This window comes from Onychostoma macrolepis, chromosome 07 (assembly GCF_012432095.1).
Source record: "Onychostoma macrolepis isolate SWU-2019 chromosome 07, ASM1243209v1, whole genome shotgun sequence".
NCBI lineage: Eukaryota > Metazoa > Chordata > Actinopteri > Cypriniformes > Cyprinidae > Onychostoma > Onychostoma macrolepis.
The window spans coordinates 4,298,197-4,325,608 of NC_081161.1; the positions used below are offsets into that span (position 1 = coordinate 4,298,197).

Genomic DNA, 27,412 nt, shown 5'->3' on the forward strand with positions numbered 1-27,412 from the left:
GAATTCATTAGCTCATTCTGAACAGTGTGTTAAATGCCATTAGCCAATTAGCCTCCTATAGGCTGAACTGTCACACATACCCAGCATGAGCATACAAAAGAACTGGTGTGACAGTAAGCTAACACAGAGCAAATTTTTGAGAATTTATGGAAATAAAAAAATAAATAATAATAAAATTAAATAAATAAATAAACTGCAATGAAGGTGTTAAATTATGTGTAATAAAATGCTTTCTCTCTTCTTTTTCTACACAATGTTCAGGACAGGTATGGCCGTAATTTTTTTTAAAAGGATTAGTAAATTGACTCTGATTGGCTGTTGGGAAATTATTGACAGTCGTAGTTAAGCCCCGCCCCTAGAGTTCGTTTTCCTCAGAGTCGTTGAAAAACGCCTGCTTATCGCTGCACACTGCAAAGAACTCAAGTGTGTTCAAACATAAATAAGAGTGCGTTAATTATTTATATAATGTTATTTTCATATATAACATATATGTTAGTTAGTTTGTATTTTATGTTCAGATGTAATGTGTAGCCAAAGACTATTGGAGTAGCCTAAGTTTTCAGCATTTAATGAAGCTAATGCTAACGATAATAGCTAGCATTAATGATAACATTACAATTATGCAGTAATTCTGACATATTATCTTTACTTAGCCTAAATGTTTATGCTATAAAGGCCATTTCCCAGTCAAGTCCGAACTAACGAAAACAGTGTAGGCTACAAAAACAGGGCTGTATGCAAAATGCAACAAAAATCTTTGATAATGTCTAAATATATAAAAATGAAAAACTTAATAAATGTAAGGAATTGTTACTAGGAATACACCATATTACTTATGCTTTTACGCTTTTCATTGTAAATGCTTGCTTTATGTTTATTTTAATTGAAAATAATATTAAAGTGCTTTTTCTAATATTTCTATTTTTATAGAGATAAATGGTTCATAATTAAAAAGTGATTATTTTCTATCCACCTTATTCCTAAACATGGAAGTAAGCCCATGGGCGAGACTTCCGGTTCATTTGCCGCAATAGGGAAATACGAGAAAAATAACAACGTGCAGTAAACGGTAAATCTATTTGCATTACAAACCTGTGCGTTCAAGATAATACACTAAAATAACATGATAAGGCACACCAATTTGCAGTATCAAGCAGTAAAATGAATGTTTTGTACAGCTAAAAATAGCTGGAAGCAATGAGACCAGAAGCAAGACCCATAAAATGTACAAATGGCCACGCCCATTTTTACCTGAAGAATAAGGTGGATACCATGAAATCTCTCAAAACACAAAATATTATATATTTAATAATATTATTCAAATGAGTTATAGTACATCAATTTCATAAAAATACAATTATTATATGATTATTTTATCTGGTCATTTTGACCACAGAGAACACAAGTGCGGAATACCAGAGGGTTGAAGTGTTTTAGCAGAAAAAAGGAAAATAACCAGAAGGCTGAAACACAACAAATTTGAGTTATGCATCAACACAAGGCAGTGATTAGAATAAACTTTGATGTGGTTCTGAGTAACCTCATATTTTAATTTCCATTATATTTTCTATAGGAAACGGTGGTTCTCAACTGGCTTTGCTTCAGGGCCCAGATTTTACATTGGACATCAAGTGACTGGCGCATTGTGGTATTGAACCCTTTTCAAATGCATCACATTTAGAAAGTTAAAAATGAGTAATTGCGATTTAATTTTATGTCAAAGCCATGCACTGACGGAAGGAGAGAAAAAGAATCAGAAAGAAGAACCTCATAAGTGACAGTTTATTAGTGAGAAAAAGTAAATAATGGTGAAAAATCGGAAGGAAAGGAAGAAGAGTCAAGGGGCTGACAATTAGAGCGAGTGAAAGTGTTACAGGAGAAAGAATACTTCTCTTTGGATAAGGTCTCGGTCATTAGAGCTTGCTTCTTTGCTGCAAATGTTATAGCATTGACATTTCCAGCAAAATGAGCCTTTTATTCCTCTGTAATGACCTCCTAAAGGTTAATTATCCTGTTAAATCTCAAATCCTCCCCTTTACTGTCCTGAATCAACTATCTTTTTATAACAAAGCTTTGTTGTCAGCTCTCTGCAAACCTTTGGATATTTTTAAGATATAATATGTAAATTACTGTGCAATCAGATACAGCAAAATCAATTGAGAAGCATATCACTTCTCATATCACCATGTAAACACTTACTAAAAGGGGTATTTCTAGAGAGAGATGCACTGGTATATTTTTGTTTGCTTATTTTATTGCATCGATGCAAGGATTTTATTGAACTGTATTTTCAGTGGCCATAAAAGTATTGTCTCTATGTTAACAGGATATTACATTTAGATACATTCAAAAATGGTTTGTAGTTGTGTGTACACTAGATTTCATGTAACTTTGCAGAGTACATATGTATAGCCAGTCACGGATGCTATAAAGTGTTTATTGAAAACTAAGAATTGCAATATTGTATTGTAAATGTAAATACCAAACAAATATCTCTCTGTTTTATTGTTGAATGTTGTAGACATTGTTCATCATAATAGCCTTTGGTAAAGTAATATTTTAAAGTTCCATCATTCACAACTTTCTAATAATAGAAATAGAAATCTCCACTCATGAAGGTTAATGCGCACAGCCACACACATTTACGCACATGATATTTCCCAACTGATGTGATGTGGAACTATACTAGTAGATTATAAAACTCTGTTTTTTAATATGAAGGGACTGTTGGAGATTCATTATTCAAACATACTACAGGGCCCATTTAAAGCACCTAATTGTTTTTAATATGTGAAATCAGGCAGAGATGCGGTCATAGCTTTAAAAGTATCACCTGGATGCAGGTGACATGGGAGAAGAGAAGTAGAAGAAATACAGAGGTTAAACCAGTAATTAGATGATGAGATTGATAAATTGAATTTTCTACAGAAAACAACTACTAACAGCAGCAAAATATGTGTATGGATACGTATTGCTGAAGCAAATCTGAGCACATTTCATTGGAATATACAGAATATATTCTGGAAAAAAAACTTCCTGGACCTCTACACTTCCTGGATTAAATCTTTCAGCTACTCAAACATTTTTTAATTACAATCTTGATTGCAATTAACTATTTAAAGAAAAAAAAAAAAATCTCTAGCAAACTTAAATGTTTGACTGCTGGTTTTGCAATGTTTTCTACATTTTTGACTTCATACATTGATTTGTGCACTCATAACAAGGTAGCTTTGAGTCAAAATCAAGTCATAGTTACAGCGCAGAGCATACGCTTTGGGATTTTGTAATGAGCAACAATAAAACAAACATTTTAAAAGAAAGAATATGAGCCACTTTCAAAAATCTAGAGAGCAAGACATACTGGCCCTGGGGACTATTACTTATTTCTTTGTGGCCTACAGATATATCGCGGCAGTTTGGAAATGAAATGTCCAGAGAGTGGAGCTAAAACATTACTACTCTATCGTGTTTGAAAATAACATCCCACCTACGCTAAACCCAACCCTTGACCTAATCATTAGTGTGACCAAAAGCAAACACAAGACATTTGCCGCATTTTGCCAAAGCAACTGTGCCATTTTAGCTTGCATCTACAAGTGCAGTGATGTACCAGGTGCGCTACCGAGCAAGTTTACTACATCAGATAAGACAAATATGTGAAGCTGGTTATGCACACGTCAAAATGTATTAGTTTATAAATCATGCACTATGCCCCACTGTGTAACTGCAGTCAAGTGTATGTACAGGTAGCCTTTGTTTTTGGGGGTTTGAAAGGCACGTTTTTCCATTGATCCAAACAACACTTAAAGGAGTAGAGCCTTCTAGTGGCAGGTGCACATGCATTCACGATCATCTCCATTACCAAAAAGGACAATACCACAACTAGTCTGAAACCACCTTGGATGATTTAGTAAATCAGTGTACACATCTATTCTGATTACAACATGGTGACCCTGGACCTGTGTCTGCGAGACCAGCAATGATTTAATGAAAGGACTGATACAGATGTACATTCATCTGACTATCTCTGTAATATGATTAAATACAGTGCATTAGCCTATAATAATGAATAGCTAATTGCTCCTGCTGAACAAGCACAGTTAAAAGTGAGACCACACTAGCGATAAAGAACCACAGGTTAATTACTATAGCTCTAAAGCAAACCAGATAGTGAATGAGATGGTGCAGTGAGATGAGTGCAGCAAATATGCCCTCATATGAATGTTTAATAAGGATGTTGACGTCTCTCGTAAATAAAAAGTGAAGTGTTTGGCAGTGATACCTCATGCATTTATCAATAGAGCTCTAAACAAAGACCCATCACCATCCATCCACTTAGCTGCATTCACACACCCCACTAACACACACAGTGGCTGTAGATATTAATAATTAAAACGGTCATTAAGCTGGTGATTGAAGAGTAGATAATGGAATGGGAGAACGGGAAAAGAAGAAGAGGGGGATAAGAAAGAGAAAGGAAGAGACAGAAAAGAAGATGAATGCTGTATGACTTTATATGAAAAGACAAACCTATAGTAGTTAATCTGAAGGTCATAATAAAACCCTCAGGTGTCTCAGTAAAATGTTTGTACAGTAACCGGGACAGGGAAATTAAAAATTTTATAAGGTAACCTCTCAGATAGGCCTGATAGACACCATAATAGCACGCTCTCAATAAAGAATCATACCGACAATATACTCAATTCTACAGTAAGTTACAGGCATTTAAACAAAATTAGAAATAAACTAAATAAATGCCCTTCAGTTTCTAACGTCTGCATTGTCTACAGTAGCAACTAGATGTTGTTCGGTGAGCTCTTGTGCCATATTAAAAAAATCCTCCTAAATTAAAACCGAATGGTTTGAACATCATACTGGATTAGGATTATATTTTTGTCTTTGTCTTTGGCTGCATCCAGAATCAGAAACTTTTGAGTAGGTACTTGTTTTAAATAAACAATTACTTCACAATCATTAAAACAGCATGTTCTATATAGTTTGAAGGTGAATGAAATCTGGACGGACTACATCCGTCATGTTGTAATTGTCGTGATCTACCAGTGTCAGTTGTGTTGCTTCACACAAATTCTCTGTCCATGTGTCCATCAGATGAAGTATTAACTCCTCCGGGTACTTTTGCCGACTGTTTTTTTCATGTGAATTCGGACATACTATTTCACATGCATTTTTTTTTGCCATCTTTATAGTAGGGAAGTATGCAATTTTGGATTCAGCCTTTGTGAATAGTCATATAAAATGATCACACCAGGGCACTTTATCATGTTTCAGTAGTCTGGTTCATAACAGTCAGAGGGGGAAGGTGGGGAAGGTAGAGAAAGGAAGTAGAAAGAGGTAGAAATGATCTCAGAAAAAAATTAGCTTGTTTTCCCTTAAGACACTTTAAGTCAATCGCACACACTTATGTTTTCAGAAAGAGCCTCATTTTGTGGTGCCATCTTTATTTATTATTTAAGATTTGGAAATGGTGCTGCTTTTTTGTTGTTGTTGTAACCACTGTAGAACTCTGCTTCATTTTATAAGCAACCACTTTTCAAAGACGTTACATAATTCTGTCACACACAAACAGACACACTGTCAACCAGCTCAATATGCTTGGCTTTTCTGATGTAGTAAACTTGCTCGAGAGCCCACCTGGTACAGAGTATTGTGAAACACTAGTAACAAAAGAAAAAAGCTAAAATGACACTTTTGCTTCAGCAAATGTCTTTTGTTTGCTTTTGTTAATACTATCGTCAGGTTTATGGCACGGTTTATTATAGGTGGTACATTATATTCATACATAATAGAGCATTAACCTTTTAGTTCCACTCACTGAACATTTCATTTCTGAAGTGCCTTAATATGTACAGTATATGTAATAAAATGTTTCCAGGTTCACGTTAATCTGTTTCGACTAAAACTAAACACACTTTTAGCGCCACCCACTGGACATTTTATTTTGTGCTGCGAAACATGCAAGAAGCAAGTAACATAATTTAACAGAAATGTCGCCACAGGGTTTTCCATTGAGCCTGGGTTGTAACGTAGTTTAACAGACAGCTGAATTACTGAGATTGAGGTAAATATGCATGTCTCATTTGACAAGAATGCATGTGAATCAACTTATATTTATCAAGACACTTGTGCGTTCATCAGAGCCACACTCTTGTGATTTCACACTCTTCTCTCTGATTCAATGATAAAAAGTCTATTGTTTGTAGCCCATTTGTCTAAAGTTCTGTCCCACAGAGGGAAATTTGAGTGAAGAACTACTACACTACTACAGTCAATACATTTATTTACCAAAACTTTGGTTAAGATTACTTATTTTATGTATTAGAAGAAATCTAAAACATTAACAAGTCGACGGATGACTGCTCAGCCAAATTACATTACAATCTAACAACATTTTATTTTAAGCAGACCTCAGGAAAAACATAAAAATAAATAAAAAGTACATGAAAACTGTGATTATGACCCCTTTAAAAAAAATTGAGACTTACAGATTAAACTTTTTAATACTATCATCCTATAATGGTTCTATTAAACCCTCGTTACCCAATGCTGACAGTGAGTACAATGCATGTTTGCATGAGATCAGTCAGCTAGCTAAACAGACATGTAATGGTGATGGTAAAGGTCAGTGTTTTTGCCTGCTGTGCTACAGCGATGTAGGGGTCCAGTGTGAGATTATTAGCTCTGATCTGCTCTGACGGGAACTAAAAGGTTCTCCTTATCTTGGTGTCTCTGCTCTGTATAACACCAGTCACAGCCTGGTGGGAGAATACACACAAATACACACAAGACATGTGTACTTTCTCTGTTGCCAGCTACTGTATACATTCAGCTCCGCTTTAGTGGTAAGCAATTATTTCACTTTATTAGATAGGAGTAGCTTGAAACCCTCATTTTTATTATTTTTTGTTTCCATATTGTGTCACTTTTCACTTTAATGTCACTTTTCAAATTATTTTTGCATGTTATAATATTTCTTCAATCATGCACTCTCATAAAAAAAGGTACAAAAGCAGTCACTGGGGCGATACCTTTTCAAAAGATACACCTTTGTACCTTAAGAAGCCTGCATCCATATTGGTACCTTAGAGGTACATATTAGTATCTAAAAGGTACAAAAGTGTACCTTTTGAAAAGGTAGTTCCCCAGTGACAGCTTTTGTACCTTTTTCTGAGAGCGTGGGTTATATTTCTATTCATTTATTTATTTTAGTAATCTGACATCACACATTTTCTGAATTTTATATTTATTGATGGCATATCACATTTTGTTTGTGAAGACGTGATCTTTCTAAATGTTTACATTACTTGCAGGTGTGTTATATTTATTGTACATGTATTTATGATCCAAGGGTGTTTATTTGTGTTATTGGGGACTTTGTTTTCTTCATAATCATCAAAGATTAGACGAAAGTGTTGTTTACAAAAATTTATTCATACAAATCTTACAACACAGTTTTTTTTGTTTGTTTTGTTTTTTGTTTCTTACACATATAATGGTGCCCTTCTGTGGCTCCCATGTGTTATTGTACTAACGATCAACACAAGATTTATCTTAATGTTTAAGTAAGGCTTTGGGCACTATCAGTCTTTGCACACAAAATGAATTTCAAGGCTGAGAATGTTTAATAAATGCCGTACAGATCGCTACAACACACTATGCATAGAGAAGTTAAATCGAATAACCGGAAAGCCAGGTGGCATTTGAACAAATTATGTTATGTGAGAAATAGGAGATGTGTGAGCAGGTGATTGCAGCATTTGTAGGGCCACTAATGTGCCATCTGAAATTGGTGGCCATTTTAAAGATGAAGCAAAGGCACCCAAGCCGCTAGCTGCCTCCTGTGTCACAAAGCCTGCAGGAGAATGCAGAATTAAACACAGATTGATTTCACATGTTCACCCTTTTACACGCACACACATTCTAACATGCATATGCAAACAAGTACATCTCACTAACAAGCTTAAGCATATATAACACTGCCAAAAACTGTGATGTAAGTTGGAGGAATGCTTTTAACAGCTGGTTTTACCTCAAAACATATTGTCTTTTATTTCATCTTTCGCAATATTATTTGCCTTGCATGCATAAAGGGATTATTACAGAAAACATCTATTTTGTGTCACACCCAACTCGTCTAACAATGACCTATACTGATAACCACACAGATGTGACCGAAAACTTTAAGATGCAGAGACACACGTCTCCATTGATTAACTGCTTTACGGTCATAGACAAAGAACAGACATTTGACACTGATGTGAGAGGTGGGCAATGTTAGAAAGATAGAAAACTGTGAAAAAAAGAACAAAGAAAGAAACATTTATATGTCTGCACTACTGTAATCAAGTCGAATAAACATGCATTCATTTCAGTTTTTCTTGTTTGTGAGATTTCAAAGGGGAGCAATTGCATGCTATAAGTGAAAAGCAGGAAGGACTGGACAGTGTTTCAAAAAGAGTCATCTGTGTGAATCAGAGTGTTTGAAGATGCAGATTTAATTAACATTAATATGCACAATAAAGGCCAGTTCAGTTCACACTAAAAACGATAACTATAAAAACAAATTTGATGATAACTATATTAATGTCCACAACAGCTGTAGGTTTGTCGTCTGCTGCTTTAAATGCTCGAGCTCGCCAAAGTCAGGTTGATTCTGATTGGCTGTCAATGTTTTTATTGTTCATCAGCTGAAAAAAAAAACATTCTTTAAGTGATTCCAACAATATTTGGACTTCCATATTCACATAGTACTGGAAATTAATAAACCTTTATAGTTACAGCTTTTGTCATAGTTATTGTCCATGGTGTGAACGGGTCTCAAGGAGCTCTTTTTTTTTCAGAAGGGTTTGTGCAAGAAAAGAAAACGTGTTGAATGGCTTGTGACATTTAAGCCATAGATGACAGTGGGAAGAACTTGACGTGAGTAAAAGCATGGAAGAGATGAGAGAGACCCCTCAGAAAAGCACTATGGCATTGAGCCTTAGAAACTCACCGGGAATTCAGGAGGCAACTGTCTCAGCAAATCGAACAAAAATGCCACAATCTCATCGTCTTGTAGAAATTGGTGCAAATCTAAGTCTTCAGGGCTGTTGTAAATAAAAAAAACTTCTTTCTTAATGTCAGGAGGAAAAGAAGGAAGGTATCATTCAATGTAGTGATTGTCTTTGAGACTATTTATTTACTCATATTCAGACTGATGTAGGTTTATAGACAAGGTATTGAAACAAACATGAATGAATAAGTAAATAAACAAATAAATAAATAAATAGCATTGTTAGTATTGGTAAAACTAAACGCCTGGTCCACAAGCAAGATCGTTGCATTGTCAGGTGCTTCAGTACAAAAGAAAAACAATATTATTATCAAAATATTCGTTTTAATGTCTTTACTTAATACATAAATACATGTTTATAAAGGACACATCTTCATACTAGTCTTTGTAATGACTAACTTGCTCCAAAAGCTGTACATGTACATGATAGACGCATTTGAAAAAGGCTACAAATAGGCGAGCCGCCGTCCTTTGCTTCTATATCTCTGTCTATACCTTTTGCCAAGGACTGCGGCCAGATACTTCTTTACGGCCATTTGCTTCCGGTAGCGACTGTAGCTGTCCGTGAAAACCCCGTCCGAGTGACGCTTTGAGAGCGGCTCATTGTCGTCCTCTATCATGCTTCCTCCTCTGCGTTAGAAAAAAAGGACAAAGCGTTCTAGAACCCAGGATATTACAGAAACAGACTGCGAAAAAAGAGCCCTGTCTCATGAAAATGCGTATCAATAGCACGATTTTTATTTATTTATTCATTTTGGTTGTATTTTGAATGCTATTTATACGCAAAAACTGAATTTGGTGTGCATATGATACGCACATGATTGACGTGCATATAATACGCAGTTTTTGCGTGCGCTTGATACGCACTTTGTTGGCGTGCATATAATACGCATTTTGGCGTACATATAGGCCCCGCACCCCTAAACCTATGCACGCCAAATATAAATAATACGCCACATTGAAACAGAAAATCGTGCCATTGAAACGCACATTCATAAGATCGGGTTAGAATAAAAGTCACATTTTTGGGATTTAAGTGTGCATATGTTAATAATCTAGTTGTGGCTTAAAAACTTGTTTAATTTGGGAATATTTCGGATATAAATATGTTCTAGGATAGGCCTATATAAATTATAATAAGTTGTGTGCAAAGTGGCTATTCACACAGAATGCTTTATTTTGGTCTATGTTTCACAAAATTTTGGCAGTCACGCCTCGCTATTCTTTTAGTCACTCCGATAAGACTTTGGTTTGAAAAAAAAAAAGTTTCACATTTGAAAACTTCGCGGGAGTTATGCATTCCATTCCGTTGCGTTCCATGCATGGAACGGGTTTTAAAAGCAAGAACGCGTTCCTGTGTGAACACCCCCTTGTTTTCCCCGTATTCTTCCACAGATGTTACGAGTGTTGAAAACCAGACATATAAAGTTGATATAGCTTTTTTTTTATAGCACGGTCAAAAGGTTGGAAGTGAAGTAACTAGTACTTAGGATGAGAGAGCGAAGAAGAGTGATGGAGAGAAATAAATACTGTTCTTACCCCACGCGTTTTGCCATCAATGTATGCAGGTATTTTCGCGCTGATAGCTGACCAAGCGCTTTCCTGTAGGCTTTATTAAACATCCCGTCAGCGTGCCTTTCCATTCTGGGTGACAAAATGACATAAAGATTGTGGTGGTCAGCTTGAGCTAATATAACTCAACTGTAGCCTTGCCGACCTAATTTGTAAAAGCCTATCACTCACAGGTTATAGGCTAACTTTTTCAGTCCAGTCGTTTTCAAACACTATCTTTGCTATTTCACAAAACTCCGTTATTTGTGCAAACGTCTTAAACAAGATAATGGCTCGATTTGTCTTAGCAAGCAGAATAATGCAACCATGGGAGTCACATTGATAAACAAACGGGTCCCATGTTGGGAATGCTTTGAAATAGAATAGGAGATCTGGAAGAAAGAAGTATCACCTTTTCGATGGAGGACTATAAAACGTGTATGCGTCTTCATTAACTGAAGGAGAGCTTCGAATAGTGATCTGGTCACTGTCAAAGGTTAGATCCGTTAATGAGTTTCCCTCCTCGTCAAATCCTGCAGTCTCCATTCTGTAACAAGACATGAAGTCATTTCATTCGCAAGTAATTAGGCTATTACTGTGAAGTAAGGTGACTTAGCCTAACGTGCTCGATTTAAATGCATGCAGCCTATAACAACAAAATAGTAAAGATATTTCTGTAAAAATTGCTTTAAAGTTTTGTCCTACAAATATTTTGTGGAAATTGTGTTCTTGCTTTGGGATATGTGATAGATATTTTTGTTTTTATTACACTTTATTATGCAGAGTAAGATGTCTTAAAATTATTTACGATTATAATAAAATCACGTTATAAAATTAAATCAATTGTATTTTCTAAAGCGCGTTCACATTTTTGCCGTTCTTTCAAATCGTGCGATTCTACGCGAAACGCTCATAGAACACGTCTGTTATTGTTTCTTATTAGACATACGGCCAAGAAAAAGACATCTGTTCATTTTTGTGATCGTACACTTGTCAATAAAACGCTTAAACGCTTTATTTATTTAATAGTGTTAGCTATTGGCCACCGTTTTATCGTCCAACTACGCTACAGGTAAATCCTCAAAATCCAAAAAATTACCGAGCGTTAGGTGAGACGGATGAAGTTTCCGTACCTGATATTGGGGTAACTCAACGGCGAACACACGTTGCATTGTACGAGGAGCCCGTAGATGAGAAAAGCAAGAGTCGTTTTGCTGCTCGTCATCATTCTGTATAAGATAAATATATAAATTAGTTCACAGAGAAATATTTAAAACTTTAATTCTTCGACGTTCCAAACTGTATCGTTCCTTTGTCCCTCTATTAGTTGGCAGTCTCAGGTGTCTCTTCAACTACAACTACTCCAAACAAATATGTACTCTCAAAACAGCCTACTTTTATCTCAAAACCGAATTATTGTACACAGAATACCGGTGTCTTTCAGCAGTGGTTCACTTACCTACGGCAGCGAACGAATGCGTTCCGGTAGAGACTGCAACGACAATGAGATGAAAATCTCTCTCTCTTTCTCACTCTCTCTCTCTCTCTCTCCCAGTCTGCTCTTTAAACTTTTCTGTGCGTCACTTTGTTATCCTTATGAGCACAGAACGGATTTTTTCTTAGATCTCCGTAATGACAGTCAAACGGATATGAAACGAGTTATCATTTGTCTTCATCTCTCATTATAGCATCGCGAGTTTTATTCTTGGAGCCCTTTCTTCTGGACCCTTTTCACTCCCCACTTTAGAGACTGTGTCTACGTCATCCTCCCTTATTATGGAGAGATCATGTACTTTTCCTTCCTCCAGACACAAACACACGTGGGGTTTCCGGGGACTTTCCATAGACATAATGCTATTTATACTGTACAAACTGTATATTCTATCCCCTAACCCCCCTCATAGAAAATTTTTACATTAAAAAGTAGTATAAGTTGTTTTTCTTATGGGGACCAAAAAATGTCCCCACGAGATAACATACAATTTGAGGCATTACTGATCCTTTTGGGGCGTTCTTAGGATTTTCATTTCATATACATTTAATATATACATTTTATATTCATCTATAGTGAATATAAATAATTTAAACTCTGTTTAATATCAATTAATGTTTAATATCAGTTTATACAATGGGGCAAAAAAGTATTTAGTCAGCCACCAATTGTGCAAGTTCTCCCACTTAAAAAGATGAGAGAGGCCTGTAATTTTCATCATAGGTATACCTCAACTATGAGAGACAAAATGAGAAAAAAAAAATCCAGAAAATCACATTGTAGGATTTTTAAAGAATTTATTTGCAAATTATGGTGGAAAATAAGTATTTGTTGTAAGTAAGTAAACGTTTTCTGTAAGTCTTCACAAGGTTTTCACACACTGTTGCTGGTATTTTGGCCCATTCCTCCATGCAGATCTCCTCTAGAGCAGTAATGTTTTGGGGCGGTCGCTACAACACGGACTTTCAACTCCTCCAAAGATTTTCGATGGGGTTGAGATCTGAGACTGGCTTGGCCACTCCAGGACCTTGAAATGCTTCTTCACGAAGCCACTCCTTCGCTGTTCGGGCGGTGTGTTTGGGATCATTGTCATGCTGAAAGACCCAGCCACGTTTCATCTTCAATGCCCTTGCTGATGGAAGGAGGTTTTCACTCAAAATCCAGGTCCCAGCTCTCTGCAGGTCATTCACTAGGTCCCCCCGTGTGGTTCTGGGATTTTTGCTCACAGTTCTTGTGATCATTTTGACCCCACGGGGTGAGATCTTGCGTGGAGCCCCAGATCGAGGGAGATTATCAGTGGTCTTGTATGTCTTCCATTTTCTAATAATTGCTCCCACAGTTGATTTCTTCACACCAAGCTGCTTACCTATTGCAGATTCAGTCTTCCCAGCCTGGTGCAGGTCTACAATTTTGTTTCTGGTGTCCTTTGACAGCTCTTTGGTCTTGGCCATGGTGGAGTTTGGAGTTGGACTGTTTGAGGTTGTGGACAGGTGTCTTTTATACTGATAACGAGTTCAAACAGATGCCATTAATACAGGTAACGAGTGGAGGACAGAGGAGCCTCTTAAAGAAGAAGTTACAGGTCTGTGAGAGCCAGAAATCTTGCTTGTTTGTAGGTGACCAAATACTTATTTTACAGAGGAATTTACCAATTAATTCTTTAAAAATCCTACAATGTGATTTTCTGGATTTTTTTTTCTCATTTTGTCTCTCACAGTTGAGGTATACCTATGATGAAAATTACAGGCCTCTCTCATCTTTTTAAGTGGGAGAACTTGTACAATTGGTGGCTGACTAAATACTTTTTTGCCCCACTGTATAAACGTACGATTCAAAAGTTTAAAAAATACACATGATTTAAAGGGATGGTTCATCCAAAAATTTTAATTCTGTCATTAATTAGCCTATGTCATTCCAAACCCATAAGACCTTTGTTCATCTTTGGAACACAAATTAAGGTATATTTGATGAATTCCGAGAGCTCTCTGATCCTCCGTAGACAGCAAGGGTCCGACCACGATCAAGGCTCAGAAAGGTACCAAAAACATCGGCAAAGTAGTCCATGTGACGTCAGTGGTTCAATTGGAATTTTATGAAGCCACGAGAATACTTTTTGTGTGCAAAGAAAACAAAAATAACAACTTTATTCAACAATTCATCTCCTCCGCGTCACCCTAGAGCGCCATTTTGGAGAGTATCCGCTGAACGTAAACAACGTATGCTGTTCTGTGTCAGTGAGATTGAGGTCTCTGCAGAGCAAAAGTGGGCGTTTCTGACTTTTTGGGTGTTTTCAAACTGCTGGGTGTTTCTAAATCATGCAATCAAAATGATCCCCCTTACCTAACCCCACCCCTAAACCTATCGTCACTATGACGTCAGCCAATCAGGTAACATGGTCTAAAAACGCCCCGATCTGGTAACTTTCATTGCTTTCCTGCAGAGGCCTATACTTGGTGTCAGTATAGTTTGACACGTAGTTTACGTTTAGATCAAAGCACGCACATACATTGTGATACTCTCCAAAATGGCGCCAGGGGGACACGGAGGAGATGAATTGTTGAATAAAGTTGTTATTTTTGTTTTCTTTCCACACAAAAAGTATTCTCGTAGCTTCATAAAATTCATCTCTCGGAATTGATCAAAAATATCTTAATTTGTATTCCAAAGATGAACGATGGGCTTACGGTTTTGGAACAACATGAGGGTGAGTAATTAATGACAGAATTTTAATTTTTGGGTGAACTAACCGGTTAAGGATTATGCACTTTATAATACACTTTAGAGTTATTAAAGTGGATGATGGATTTTAGTTTGCATAACAGCTTTTTAACATATTGGTAGGCTTATGTTATGTATTTCTTAACATATGTTTCCTAAAACTGTAAAACTTGTGAGTAAGACCCTCTGTTGAATGTCCAGGTAACCAAAATGGTCATATTTTAAGGTCCAATTCTTACAATTAACTATGACTTTTGAACTCCTAATTTGCTGCTTATTAATAGTTAGTAAGATAGTTGTTAAATTTAGGTATGGGGTAGGATTAAGGGATCTACAATATGGTCATGCAGAATAAGGCATTAAAATGAGCTTTATAAGTACTAATAAACAGCCAATATGCTAGTAATGTGCATGCTAATAAGAAACTAGTTAATAGTGACAAGTGGGCCTTAAAATAAAGTGTTACCACCAAAACTTAGGGTGTCTTTACACAGCTAAGTTAAGGTTGCTCTGTGCCTGCTCGAAATTCAGTGTTTTCATTCATTCTAATTACTTAACATGAGTGAATGTATTCTAATATTACAATCATAACTGTATTGCGTTTAGATGTAATTTTTGCAGTTGTCCTGCAGGTGGCTGCATGTATGCGTGTGCAAGTGAAGTCACTACCATTTTCCCTGCTATTTTCATGAACCGCACTTAAAGAGGAGAGATACGATACCGATACTTTGAAAGGCCAGTATCGTCAATATCCGATACTTCTAATCTGAATTTTAAATTATTACATTTATGAAATTATTTAATTACTAAGAGTAAAATGGCTAATGATATTGCAACTTATTAGGTTATATTTTTGTTTACACGTGGTTAAAATATGTTTACTGTAGTGGTAACCATGGAATTCTACAAATAGATATAGCTGAAGTACAGTCACTTCAGTATAATCATTGTTCCTTTTTATAAGGGACTGCCAGTGACAGGCTGTTGCATGCATAAAATGCAACCTTTTTTATTCTGACAGTGTATGATTTATATTAACATTACAAAATAGAACATGATTAATATGAACTTTTAACTTTCAGTTTAAATAAATGTGTTTATTGTCAAGTAACTCAAACGTGTTTTTTTCCGTTCCCAAAAACATCAATGCTTTCCTATGATACTTTTGGGAAACGCAGCCCTGTTTGAATGCACTGTCAGACGTGAGTCAACGCTCTGATTGATTGTTTCTGTCATGCAATATTTGCGTGTGTTCAGATGAGCAGGAGAGGAGACAAGATGAGTTTAACGAGGAGACAAGAGGTCGGTTTTTAATGGACGTCGGTGGAGAGACTTCAACACGCGCCGAGGAAACAGCTTATCACTTAAGTAAATCGGCACCTAGACTAATCAGATTTGCAAATAAAAATTCATTTTGGATTTATCTACCTTTGGAGTTAACACCGGAAAAAGCTAGTTTAATTGCCTCGGGGGAGTAATTAAAAACGGAGCCGTCAAGTCGGACAGTTCGTGCCGCTCTTGCGGTGTTTGCTTTATTTATCGCAGAAGATGTGGATTTAGATGCGACATTTGTCTATATAGGCTATACACGTTTCAGACGTTTACATGTAGCAGCAGAAACATTTTTAAGCCAGTATTTTCTGTACTGCTTAATACATCGCAAATAAGAAATACTGTAGACACAGAATATTTGGAAATGGCAGGGACGCTTTTATATACCCATACAAAATATGTTCTAAGATTCCATTAATGGATGAAAACGTTATTTCTAGATGTTCTATAAATGTTCAAAACGTTCTGTTTTTAAAAATAACAATAAGTGTCTGCTCAATATCTGCAAACACTCTCTGTCCCCCAACACACATTCTACTGACTATAAGTACATACACCCTCGGAAATAAAGGTACAAAAGCTGTCACTGGGGCGGTACCTTTTCAAAAGGTACGTTTGTACCTAAAGTGTCCATTTTGGTACCTTAAAGGTACGTATTAGTACTTAAAGTGTACATATTTGAACCTAATAGGTACAAAACTGTGCCTTTTGAAAAGGTACCACACCAGTGACAGCTTTTGTACCTTTATTTCTGAGAGTGTACAGTCTATTAATACTTTTATGAGAGTAAGTTGACATGTTGCAAAGTTAGTAGAATGTCTAAAGTAGACTATCAAAATAAAGTGTAACCCATTAATTTAGAGTGAACCTTGCCAAAGTTTTGAGCATGTTCTCCGTTAGCTGGGTAGAAGCTGGGCTGGGCTTTGAATCATGCACACAGCAGAGAAACTTCCTAAAAGAATTCTGCTTATGCTGCATAAACCTCTAAGGTCAGCCCTAAATAAACACACACAGAGAGATATGTCGCTTATAGTTAATTATACTGCATCAGACAATGTCACAGTCATAACCCATCCAGTCTTGTCCTGTGCAATAACCCATGTTTGCTTTTATGACTCATTTGAACATATGTCTCTGTTTGCCTTAATTAGTAAAATATGCTTGTGTCTGTGTCCTTTATGAGGCAAATATGACATTTATTTTGTGCATAAGGAAGTGTGCACAACATACTACAGTGTCAACATTTGTGAAACTTGTTTAAGCAAATAATGGGGTAATTTTGTTCAAATTAAAAGGATATTTGGATTCTTTGTGCTCTGAGACCATTAACCTCTTCATTCTCTAATTTTGAATCATTTGACATTTAAATTATACTTAAGCACAGGGATGTGTGATGTCAAATGATTCAAAATTAGTAAGAGTAATACCAATTATTTAAAATGAAAAACTAACAATTTACATTTACTGTAACAAATTTACAGACCTGACAGTAGGAACTCTATGCAACAAAAGTCAATATATTTAGTGCTATAGTGTAATTTGATATGTGGATAAAATTGTATGCAAGGTTTGTAAGGTTTTGTACAATACATAACAGTTTGATTTACTGTCGAGCCTTGGTTATGTGCATCACTGCCGCTGTTAAATGATGCATATAAATGACAGGATTCAAGATTCTGGTCATTTTGGTAGCTCACTTTAGTTGAAAAGTAATTGAAAGTCATGCCATAATATTTACTAAAAGTACATAATACAAAATATCTTAAGTGTCCTCTAGTGTGCATAGTTCAGGCTCTTTTTGTGGATTTTGATGGGTGGAATTTTGTGACTGTCTATTGAAAATGATGGATTATAGCACCATTCAAAGCTTTAAAACCTGACAGATTGCCAATGAAGAGATGATAAAATTGGGCTGATCACATTCTGTTTTTTAAATGCTTTCAAAAAAATGTATTGTTATTGTCAAACACGGAGGGAACATATTATTTTGCAAACGTTATGGAAACGTTACATTTGAATGTTTTCTGAACTTTCTGAAACAATTAGTAAGTAGTAAAGTTTAAATACGTTAGACGAGCACCAAACTAAATTATTTCAGAAAAAACACTCCATGAACGATGTACTGTAGCTATAAATAATGTTTTGAGGATGGTATTAAAGACCACATAACTTTAAACAAATGTTCTATTAACGTTACTGTTGGTAACACTTTATTTTGATAGTCCACCTTAGATAGGATTCAAGATTCTGGTCATTTTGGTTGCCCACTTTAAATGATAATTAATTGAAAGTCATGCCATAATATTTTCTCAAAGTATGTAATACAAACTATCTTAAGTCCTCTAGTGCGCATAGTTCAAGCTCTTTTTGTGGATTTTGATTGGTGGAATTTTGTGACTATTGAAAATGATGGATTATAGCACCATTCAAAGCTTTAAAACCTGACAGATTGCCAATGAAGAGATGATAAAATTGGGCTGATCACATTCTGTTTTTTAAATGCTTTCAAAAAAATGTATTGTTATTGTCAAACACGGAGGGAACATATTATTTTGCAAACGTTATGGAAACGTTACATTTGAATGTTTTCTGAACTTTCTGAAACAATTAGTAAGTAGTAAAGTTTAAATACGTTAGACGAGCACCAAACTAAATTATTTCAGAAAAAACACTCCATGAACGATGTACTGTAGCTATAAATAATGTTTTGAGGATGGTATTAAAGACCACATAACTTTAAACAAATGTTCTATTAACGTTACTGTTGGTAACACTTTATTTTGATAGTCCACCTTAGATAGGATTCAAGATTCTGGTCATTTTGGTTGCCCACTTTAAATGATAATTAATTGAAAGTCATGCCATAATATTTTCTCAAAGTACGTAATACAAACTATCTTAAGTCCTCTAGTGCGCATAGTTCAAGCTCTTTTTGTGGATTTTGATGGGTGGAATTTTGTGACTATTGAAAATGATGGATTATAGCACCATTCAAAGCTTTAAAACCTGACAGATAGCCAATGAAGAGATGATAAATTCAGGCTGATCATGTTTCTTGGCACTCTTGCTGCTGCATTTTGAACCATCTGAAGCTTATTTATCAAGCCTGCATGGCGTCTACTCGGTAATTCATTACAATAATGGGTTTCACTTTATTTTGATGGTCCCTTTAACACATTCTATTGACTATAAGTAAAGTTGCACCTACATTTCTACTGACTCTCATTAGAGTGTTAGTAGTGTATTAGTTGACTGGTAGGGTTAGGGTTAGATTAAGTTGACACGTTCTTGCAAAGTTACTTATAGTCAGTAGAATATATGTTGGGAGACCAACACAATAAGGAGTTAGTAGATATGAAGCAGACCGTCTACTAATACTCTTATGAGAGTTTGTTGACATGTAGTTGCAATATTACTTCGTGTCAACAGAATGTTCAAAAGGGACCATCAAAATAAAGTGTTACCCAATAATGTAGTCTTAAGGTCATGAACGCATGAATTCATTTTTCAGCATCAGAGACAGACAGAATGTGTCTTGTTTAGCAACATTTCCGAGTTGGAAAAAGGCTGTTGTGCAAACATTGGAAATATGATTTGCAACAAGTCAGTACATCATTCATTACTGAAACCGGAATACCAGTGTTGTATAAACGCCATTCAAATTAGGCAACATACTTAGTCAGGTCATAGTTTTCACTTTCACTTGTGTGATGTAGCAGTGGCAAGGGTCTGAAGTCAACTTGTCAGCCAGTATTTTGGTTCTGAATGACTCCTTTTTCTCCTATCAGTAAGTTCATCTGTTCATTTGAACGTACATGACATCTTGAAAAGTACTTAAGTATATGTACTCAAGTGGACTTTTAATGTGGTGAGTGTTTACTTACATATATATTTATGAAATCATCTGCCTAGAATCATGCAAAGTTGATCAGCTGTATTGATTACAGATATATCAACGATTAGGTCAAGAATTGTATTGGCATTGTGAAATATTTAGCTGCTGCCTTCATATAATACATACTTTCATTTCTCTTTTAGATGTAGTATATTGGTAAAAGCCAAAAGGGGGCAGCAAAGTAGTGATCCATCAAGTGGTCCATCTAACAGTTAAAACAGTGCTCACCATTTATATTTTTCATAAAGCTCCCTTTATCACAATTAATGGTTATTGTTTTAAAAAGTTTAATTTCTTTTTAAACCAAACCAACCCAAGTACTGTCTAACATGACACAAGAGTGAAAAGTGTACAGAGCACTGACCAACAACTTATTCAGGTGTCTGTTCTTTTGGCTGGCGTGTGTTTGGTTTCTAATATAATCATAGTCAGATATTAACAAAAATAATTTCTCCTTATCTGGACCAGATGATGTTTAGACCAAACAACATACTGGTTTCTCAAATGTTGACTAAGACAAATGGTGGTTTGATATTTAAGCCACATCAGATTTCACTACAAACTAAACATTAGGTTGGTTATTATAACTGAGAATAGATGTTGTTTATAAAACATTGAGACTAGTACTCCCATTTAAATGTACATTTATTATTATTATTATTTTTATAAGGTCTAAACAGCCATTTGCATTTTGATTGCAGGATGGGGGTCATAGTCATAGATCTCAAAATCCTCTGCCTGGAAATCATCAATTCGTTCAACTTTGCGTTTGATCCTGAGTTTGGGGAACGGACGTGGCTCTCTCCGAATCTGTGGGTACAGGACAAGTGTTAGAAACATTCTTTCTACACACACCTTTTTCAAAATATCCAGGCATATTTATTCTGGAATTTTATGTGGACAGTATTTATGGGTGAAGAAGGTGATAAAATTCTAAGTCTAAAGGTCTTTGCACACTAAATCAGAAATTCTCGTCCAAAGTTTTCACACGTTAAAAAATAAATACAACCTCATGTTGTGTCAATCATGTTTACACACTGTTTAAAAAAATTCGGATCAGGTTCGATTTTCTGCGTTTTTGCATTTCTAGCCAGCATTTTGATACCCACCACCCAGAAAAAACGCATATGAAAATTTCAGACTCTGTGTGCAAGGACCTTAACACCTACAGAAATACCTGTAGAATTATGCATATAGTTTAATTTCATTGAATCTACGCAACCCACCTGCTCTTTCAACGGCTCAATGTGATTGGTGTAGATGTGGGCATCACCTATTGTGTGCACAAAATCCCCAGGCTACAATGAAAAAAATTATAATAATAAAAGATGAGTACAAAATATATTCAAAGTGTTCTAGTTTGGTTAGTCCATAAAAAAATAAAATAAAATAACATGATTGTAGATTTCACAAGCTTTGATATGAAACCATAAAATCACAAATAACGTTTGTTACACTTAAGTAAAACTAGTCAGATATATAATGGATAATATTTTCTTTTATCTGTTAGCTTCACAAACCTTAGATTTCCTTATTAAAGTCTAATAAACCACTCATAACACAGCTGTCTAGATTACTTGTTTTTATTGTCAATTGCAGCATTCTGCTGTTAATTATTTCTGTATAATTACAGCACACTGTATGACTGTGAAATGTGTTCACCTCGAGTCCAGTGATGTGGGCAATCATGTAGGTCAGTAGTGCGTAGCTGGCGATGTTGAATGGCACACCCAGACCGATATCAGCAGAGCGCTGGTACAGCTGACACGACAACTCGCCGTCTGACACGTAAAACTGACACAACGCATGGCACGGCGGCAGCGCCATCAGAGGGAGATCTGCCAATAAAATTCATTTGTCATCATGCAGAAATGTTTAAGTTGTGATAGTGGAGTGCAAGTGTTTTTATTATGAACAAAAATGATTTCAAAATACACTTTAACTTCTTTAAATATATTTTTACACTTTAAATATACTTTCAAAATTGTTTTCAGAAACTGAAATACAGCTAAAATAAAATATTACATGAAAAACTTTAACCCTTTATTTTTAAACTTTTGAAAGTGCTAAAATTGCTCAAACTAAATTGCTATTGTTATTAAAATGAAAACAAAATAGTTTTTGGTAATTGAAATAAAGATGAAATAAAATATAAATATTAGATGAAAAGCTTATAGGAAAAATAAACCTTGGCAACTAAGTAAGTTTAAGTACTAAAATTGTTTACACTAATTGTTATTGTTTAATATTGTTAACTGAAAAACTATTAAAAATGTTTTGGTAACTGATATAAAACTGAAAAATATATATTTTAAAACTTAAAAATTTGAAAATGTTGCCTTGGCAACTAAATGAAATAAGTTTAAATACGAAAATGACTGAATTGAAATAAAAATAAATCTAAATAGAAATATTTTAAGAGATGCAAAAGCCTCTAAGTGCCATTTGAAATTTTCTTCTAAAATGAGCATTTTTCTCAGGCTCCTATGTTTATGTTCAGTTATTTCACTTAAATAGCAATGAAAAGAACCTATTCACTGCTGTTAAAAGTGAAATGACTGAACCTACACATAGGAGCCTGATTAAAAAAAATCTCATTTTAGAAGAAAATTTCAAATGGCACTTAGAGGCTTTTGCATCTGAACTCTTCATTTAATATTTAAACTAATCAAAACGACAAAAGCACGCAACAAAATTACTAAAACTTAAATGAAAACTAAAATAAATAAATAAAAGGCAATCCAAAACATTAATAAATATCATCATAATATATAAATAATATTAAAGTAACACTGCTGGAGGGTGATGAACTTGATTGAGACCTTTGGGATTCCAAGCGCACATGATGATCCTCCGGTCTTCTGGGTTTGACTTGATGGTGTCAATCACTTTCTGTAACTGGTCAACACCTTGCCCAGAGTAATCTTTATGGAGACAATACATTGTAGATAAGCTTAGACGCAAAGTCATACCATACATGCATTAAAAGAGAAGTGTTTGAAGCGGCTTTCAAATTTTATGAATATACCAAGTGGTCTTTCAGTTAACTAGATCTTGCAGATTGCATGTATAATATCATGTAATAAAGTGTCGGTCCTACACCATATGCTCAGTTACCCATGCATCCTACAGTAAAGTAAATCACTGCTGTGATACGGCATGTGCACTGCCTGTATATAAAGAAGCTCAGTTACCGGCGTGCATGTCTTTGTATTCAGCGCCAAAGTGCCTCCACTGAAAGCCATACACCGGACCCAGATCTCCTTCCTCTCGATCGCTGAAGCCGCTCTTATCCAGAAACTCCCTGGAGCCGTTAGCATCCCAGATTCTCACACCCTTCTCTGACAGCTCTTTGGCGTTGGTTGAACCCTAAACTCAATAAAAAAAAAATGCAACTAATTAAATAAAAGTGCGAAATGAATAAAAACGTCTGGATAGGGATGTAACGATTCACTCAACTCACGATTTTGATTTCACAATTTCACGATTTTCTCACAAAATGAGATGAAAATGAAGACGTTAATACAGTAAATGAAAAGGTGTCCTTTTATTAGGCTATTGCTGCACGTTTCTTTGTGAAATTGAAATAAAACTAAATTGAACCCCCAAATCAAATATGCAAGTGACACAAATAAAAGAAATCTCTTCATATAAACGAACTAAGGCTTTTAGTTCTTTAGTGCTCTTTCTATTTAAAATGAGAGGCAACCACAGCGTTTTAATCACGATCCAAACAAAGATGCAGCATGAGCAGGTTTTAACCTAAATTAGACTGTAACTTCGAAATCTGAAGCAAAAACAGAATGGTCTGACTTTAGTTTTGTGAAATTATTCTACATAAAACATATCTACATCTACAACATACAACTACATCAGCAATGATACAGTGTTTACCGCTGTGAACGAAACAGAGCTGCGCTTATGAACACTACTTTAATTTGCATCGTTCAGAGGCAAGATGAACAGAAAATACCACGTAAACTTCAGTTCCCCTCAGAGATACGTTCATATAAACGTCTACTCCGATTTGTTTGGCATCTCAACCGATTTGAATCGTCACACATTTGAATCGATTTTCCACCGGCTCGCGGTTGATCGTTACATCCCTACTTCTGGAACATATAGAAAAAGCTGTATACAGAAAATATAACAAATAGTAGATTTTCCTACCTTGACAAACCACAGCAGCTCCTCCAATATGCCTTTCCAGAAAACCCTTTTGGTCGTCAACAAAGGAAACTGATCTGTGAAAGCATTTGTATTTATAGTTTAATACCATTTCAGCATTAGAGTCAGTTGATTTTTAACTTCAAATTGTTGCTAAAATCCATAATATTGTTTCTCCAGTGAAAAAGTAATCTTGTCTGAATCAGGAGAGAAATATGCACAGATCAAGCACTGTTTACAAGCCAAAACAGTCCTATGTGTGGATGGACTATTTCACTGGAGAAAGCGTTATTATGGATTACGGACTCGTATTTTAGCCAGAAGCGACAGTTTGATGTTAAAATGCTTAAATGGTGGATTAGTTTCTTATAAATATGAAGCTTTCGGCTTCACATGATGTTAACTGATGGACTTGTGGATTATTGTGATGTTTTTATCAGTGTTTGGACTCTCATTCTGACGGCACCCATTCACTCACTGCAGAGGATCCATTGCTGAGCAAGTGATGCAATGCTACATTTCTCCAAATCTGATGAAGAAACAAACTCATCTACATCTTGGATAACCTGAGGGTGAGCACAATTTCAGCAATTTTCATTTTTGGTTGAACTGTTCCTTTAAGACAGACTTAATCTACTAATGCCATTCAAACGATTCAGCATTCACAAACAAATGCTTTTTTCGAGACTTTCACTTCTTCATACTACCAAGAAACCACTTTTTTTATATATATATACTCTGACACCAAACAGAAGTGACTTTTTTTTTTTTTCAAGTTTGTTCAAGTTGCTAAATGACGTTGTGACGTCATTGCGTGATGACGTCAATACGTAATCACGACGCAAAATTGTCACTGCATCAAATCTTAGCAAAAAAAAAAAAATAATATAAACACAATGTAAATATTGAAATATAAATAATTGTATTGTTAAACACAACACTTAATTATTGAACACGTACATTTTTGAACAATTTAAGGGTTTTTTATTAGCTAGTAAACTAGTTACTGTACATTCTGTGCAGAGTTAAGCAATGTATTATTAGGAACAAAGAAACAATTATTATTATTATTAAATTGAACAATTGCAAAAAGCAGCTAAATTAATTAATGTCATTTGTGTGCTGCTAGGCATGTTTGGTTTCCTCTTTAAATGTAATTTAGATGGAAATATATGCCTGTTTATCGTTTGAGTCACTTATCAAAAGTTGCCAAATACATTTGAAAATGAGCTAAATTTGTTGCTAGGTGCTGATGGAAGAAAACGTTGCTAGGGTAGTCTGAAAAGTTGCTAAATTTAGCAACAAAATGGCAAAGTTGGCAACACTTTTGTGGCACATTGGACTGACCTCTGAGACTGTATCTGGCCTGCGACCCGAACACAGAAATCACTCCGGTTCCGGTTCGGTCGCCTTTCCTCGCGCCGTTCTGCAGAATAAACTCGATCAGACTCATATATCCGCGCTCGTCGCAAAACATAGAGAAGTCCTTTCTTCCTGCACTTGCATCTTCGGTCTTGTTTTCTGCGTCGGTGCAATGCCCATTTGTAAGTTCCACTGCGGTGCGGGACATTTTATTCTGCTAAAGATTATATTCAACTCTAAACTCAAATTAAAATCAGATGCACGGTTTAGTATTCCCGCGAAACTGTTCGTCGTCGTCTTCTTCTAGTTTTTCTTTTTTGGCGGGTTACAGACAATCTTCAGACCAAAGCTGTTTACCGCCACCTACGAAACTGGAGTGTGTAAAATCATTTCTTCACTGATCTCAGCTTATATTTTCCCAATATGACAATGAAACTGAGTAGAATGTATTAACATTAACATGCTTAATATATATATTTTTTATACCTTATTTCCAGATAACTCTATCATCACTCTATATCTAAATATCATCATAATAATACTGAATACTGAGCACACTTATTTGTGTAATTACATTACTGATGGTAAAAATATCAGAAGTTTTGGTTCCTACTTTTTTACTATTTTTGTCCTATTTGTTAAAAAATTCATTAGACAGTTGTAAAGACTTCTGTTTATCAGTTTGTTCTGTAGTTTGGATAATTGTCTGGATTTCCAGGATTCTTCCTGGTTTAAGAAATGGTAGAATTATTGCAGTTTCCCGTGACATATAACCTTCTCTCCAAATTTTGTAGCTCTAGTATCATTTTCAGTGCCTCTGATCTTGTTCTTGGGCTAAATTCCTATTATGGCTCTTTTTAACTCTTTTTAAATCCATTGATGTATACTCTCATTTTCTATTTACTTAATTTTCTATTTTCTGTAAGACATTTTTGTTGTTATAATCAGAGGCAAGATAACTTCCACTATAAATCCTAGCAAAAGCTTTGCCTAATAAGGCAATTAATCAATGATTAATCAATGTCTTTTAAAGCACAATGATAGTTGTGTGTGAGAGAGAAAAAATACTAATATATTCAACTTTTTAAATGTTCCTCCAGTCCATTTGAGACTATATTTTGTTCATTGCTACCTTTTTTTTTTTTTTTTTTGTAATATAATGCATATAACTCCAGATTTTGAGCATGACTGGAAACCAGTATCATCTTGACATGTTTGTTTTTTTATTTGTATTAATTAATTTTTTTTCACAGAAAAGATTTTGTTCATCAAACCAGAAAATCTGACGTTTTGTTTATTAACCAGGGGCCTGTGGACCCCTAGTGGTCCTTAAAATATTAGCATGTTTCATATAAATATTTGTATTTCTAAAATATCAATGTTTTGACACATAAGATTTTCCCATAAAATAAAAGGCAAATATATTTGAGCAAATAGCTAAATACTGAACAGTGATTTATGCATTTAGTCGCCACAAACACATCCTACCAATGAGCCAAATGGTTACAAATATAATGTTGGTCCAGTAACGTTTAAATCTACACCATAAGAGGACTAAAAGACTTATTTTATTATTTTTTGTAAAAATCATTAAATTAAAAAATTTAACTTAGTAAAAGTTAAAAAAAAAGTTTAGGCTATTAAGTTTCTTTGATCTAAGTAATATTAAAAATCCTCTTGTAGACCACAAATTTACCTGCATGGGCCACTAGTGAAATGTGATGGATAAATACTGGGCTGCGTTTGATCAAGTTGTGATTGCTTTGGTACATTCATGCAACTGATTATGTACATTTCTGTCATGATAACTCTCGGAGGGATTGGC

At 35.2% G+C, this 27,412-nt stretch overlaps 2 protein-coding genes across 2 annotated transcripts; both read right to left on the bottom strand.

The window, feature by feature from the left end:
* Nucleotides 1–7,316: 7,316 nt before the first annotated feature.
* Nucleotides 7,317–12,585, bottom strand: adcyap1a (adenylate cyclase activating polypeptide 1a). Its single transcript, XM_058782157.1, has 7 exons — nt 12,081–12,585; nt 11,755–11,850; nt 11,034–11,168; nt 10,610–10,714; nt 9,566–9,700; nt 9,011–9,104; nt 7,317–7,870 (listed from the first exon to the last, which is right to left on the bottom strand). Exons 2-7 carry the CDS (start codon nt 11,847–11,849, stop codon nt 7,862–7,864), a joined length of 573 nt encoding a protein of 190 aa, XP_058638140.1. The 5' UTR covers nt 11,850; nt 12,081–12,585; the 3' UTR covers nt 7,317–7,861.
* Nucleotides 12,586–20,407: 7,822 nt separating this feature from the next.
* On the bottom strand, nt 20,408–25,943 carry tyms (thymidylate synthetase). The gene is made up of 7 exons (XM_058782212.1): nt 25,573–25,943; nt 24,229–24,302; nt 23,253–23,427; nt 22,881–22,982; nt 21,721–21,896; nt 21,285–21,356; nt 20,408–20,868 (listed from the first exon to the last, which is right to left on the bottom strand). The coding sequence occupies exons 1-7, from the start codon at nt 25,793–25,795 to the stop codon at nt 20,731–20,733; spliced, it is 960 nt and encodes a 319-aa protein (XP_058638195.1). The 5' UTR covers nt 25,796–25,943; the 3' UTR covers nt 20,408–20,730.
* Between the last annotated feature and the right edge of the window lie 1,469 nt (nt 25,944–27,412).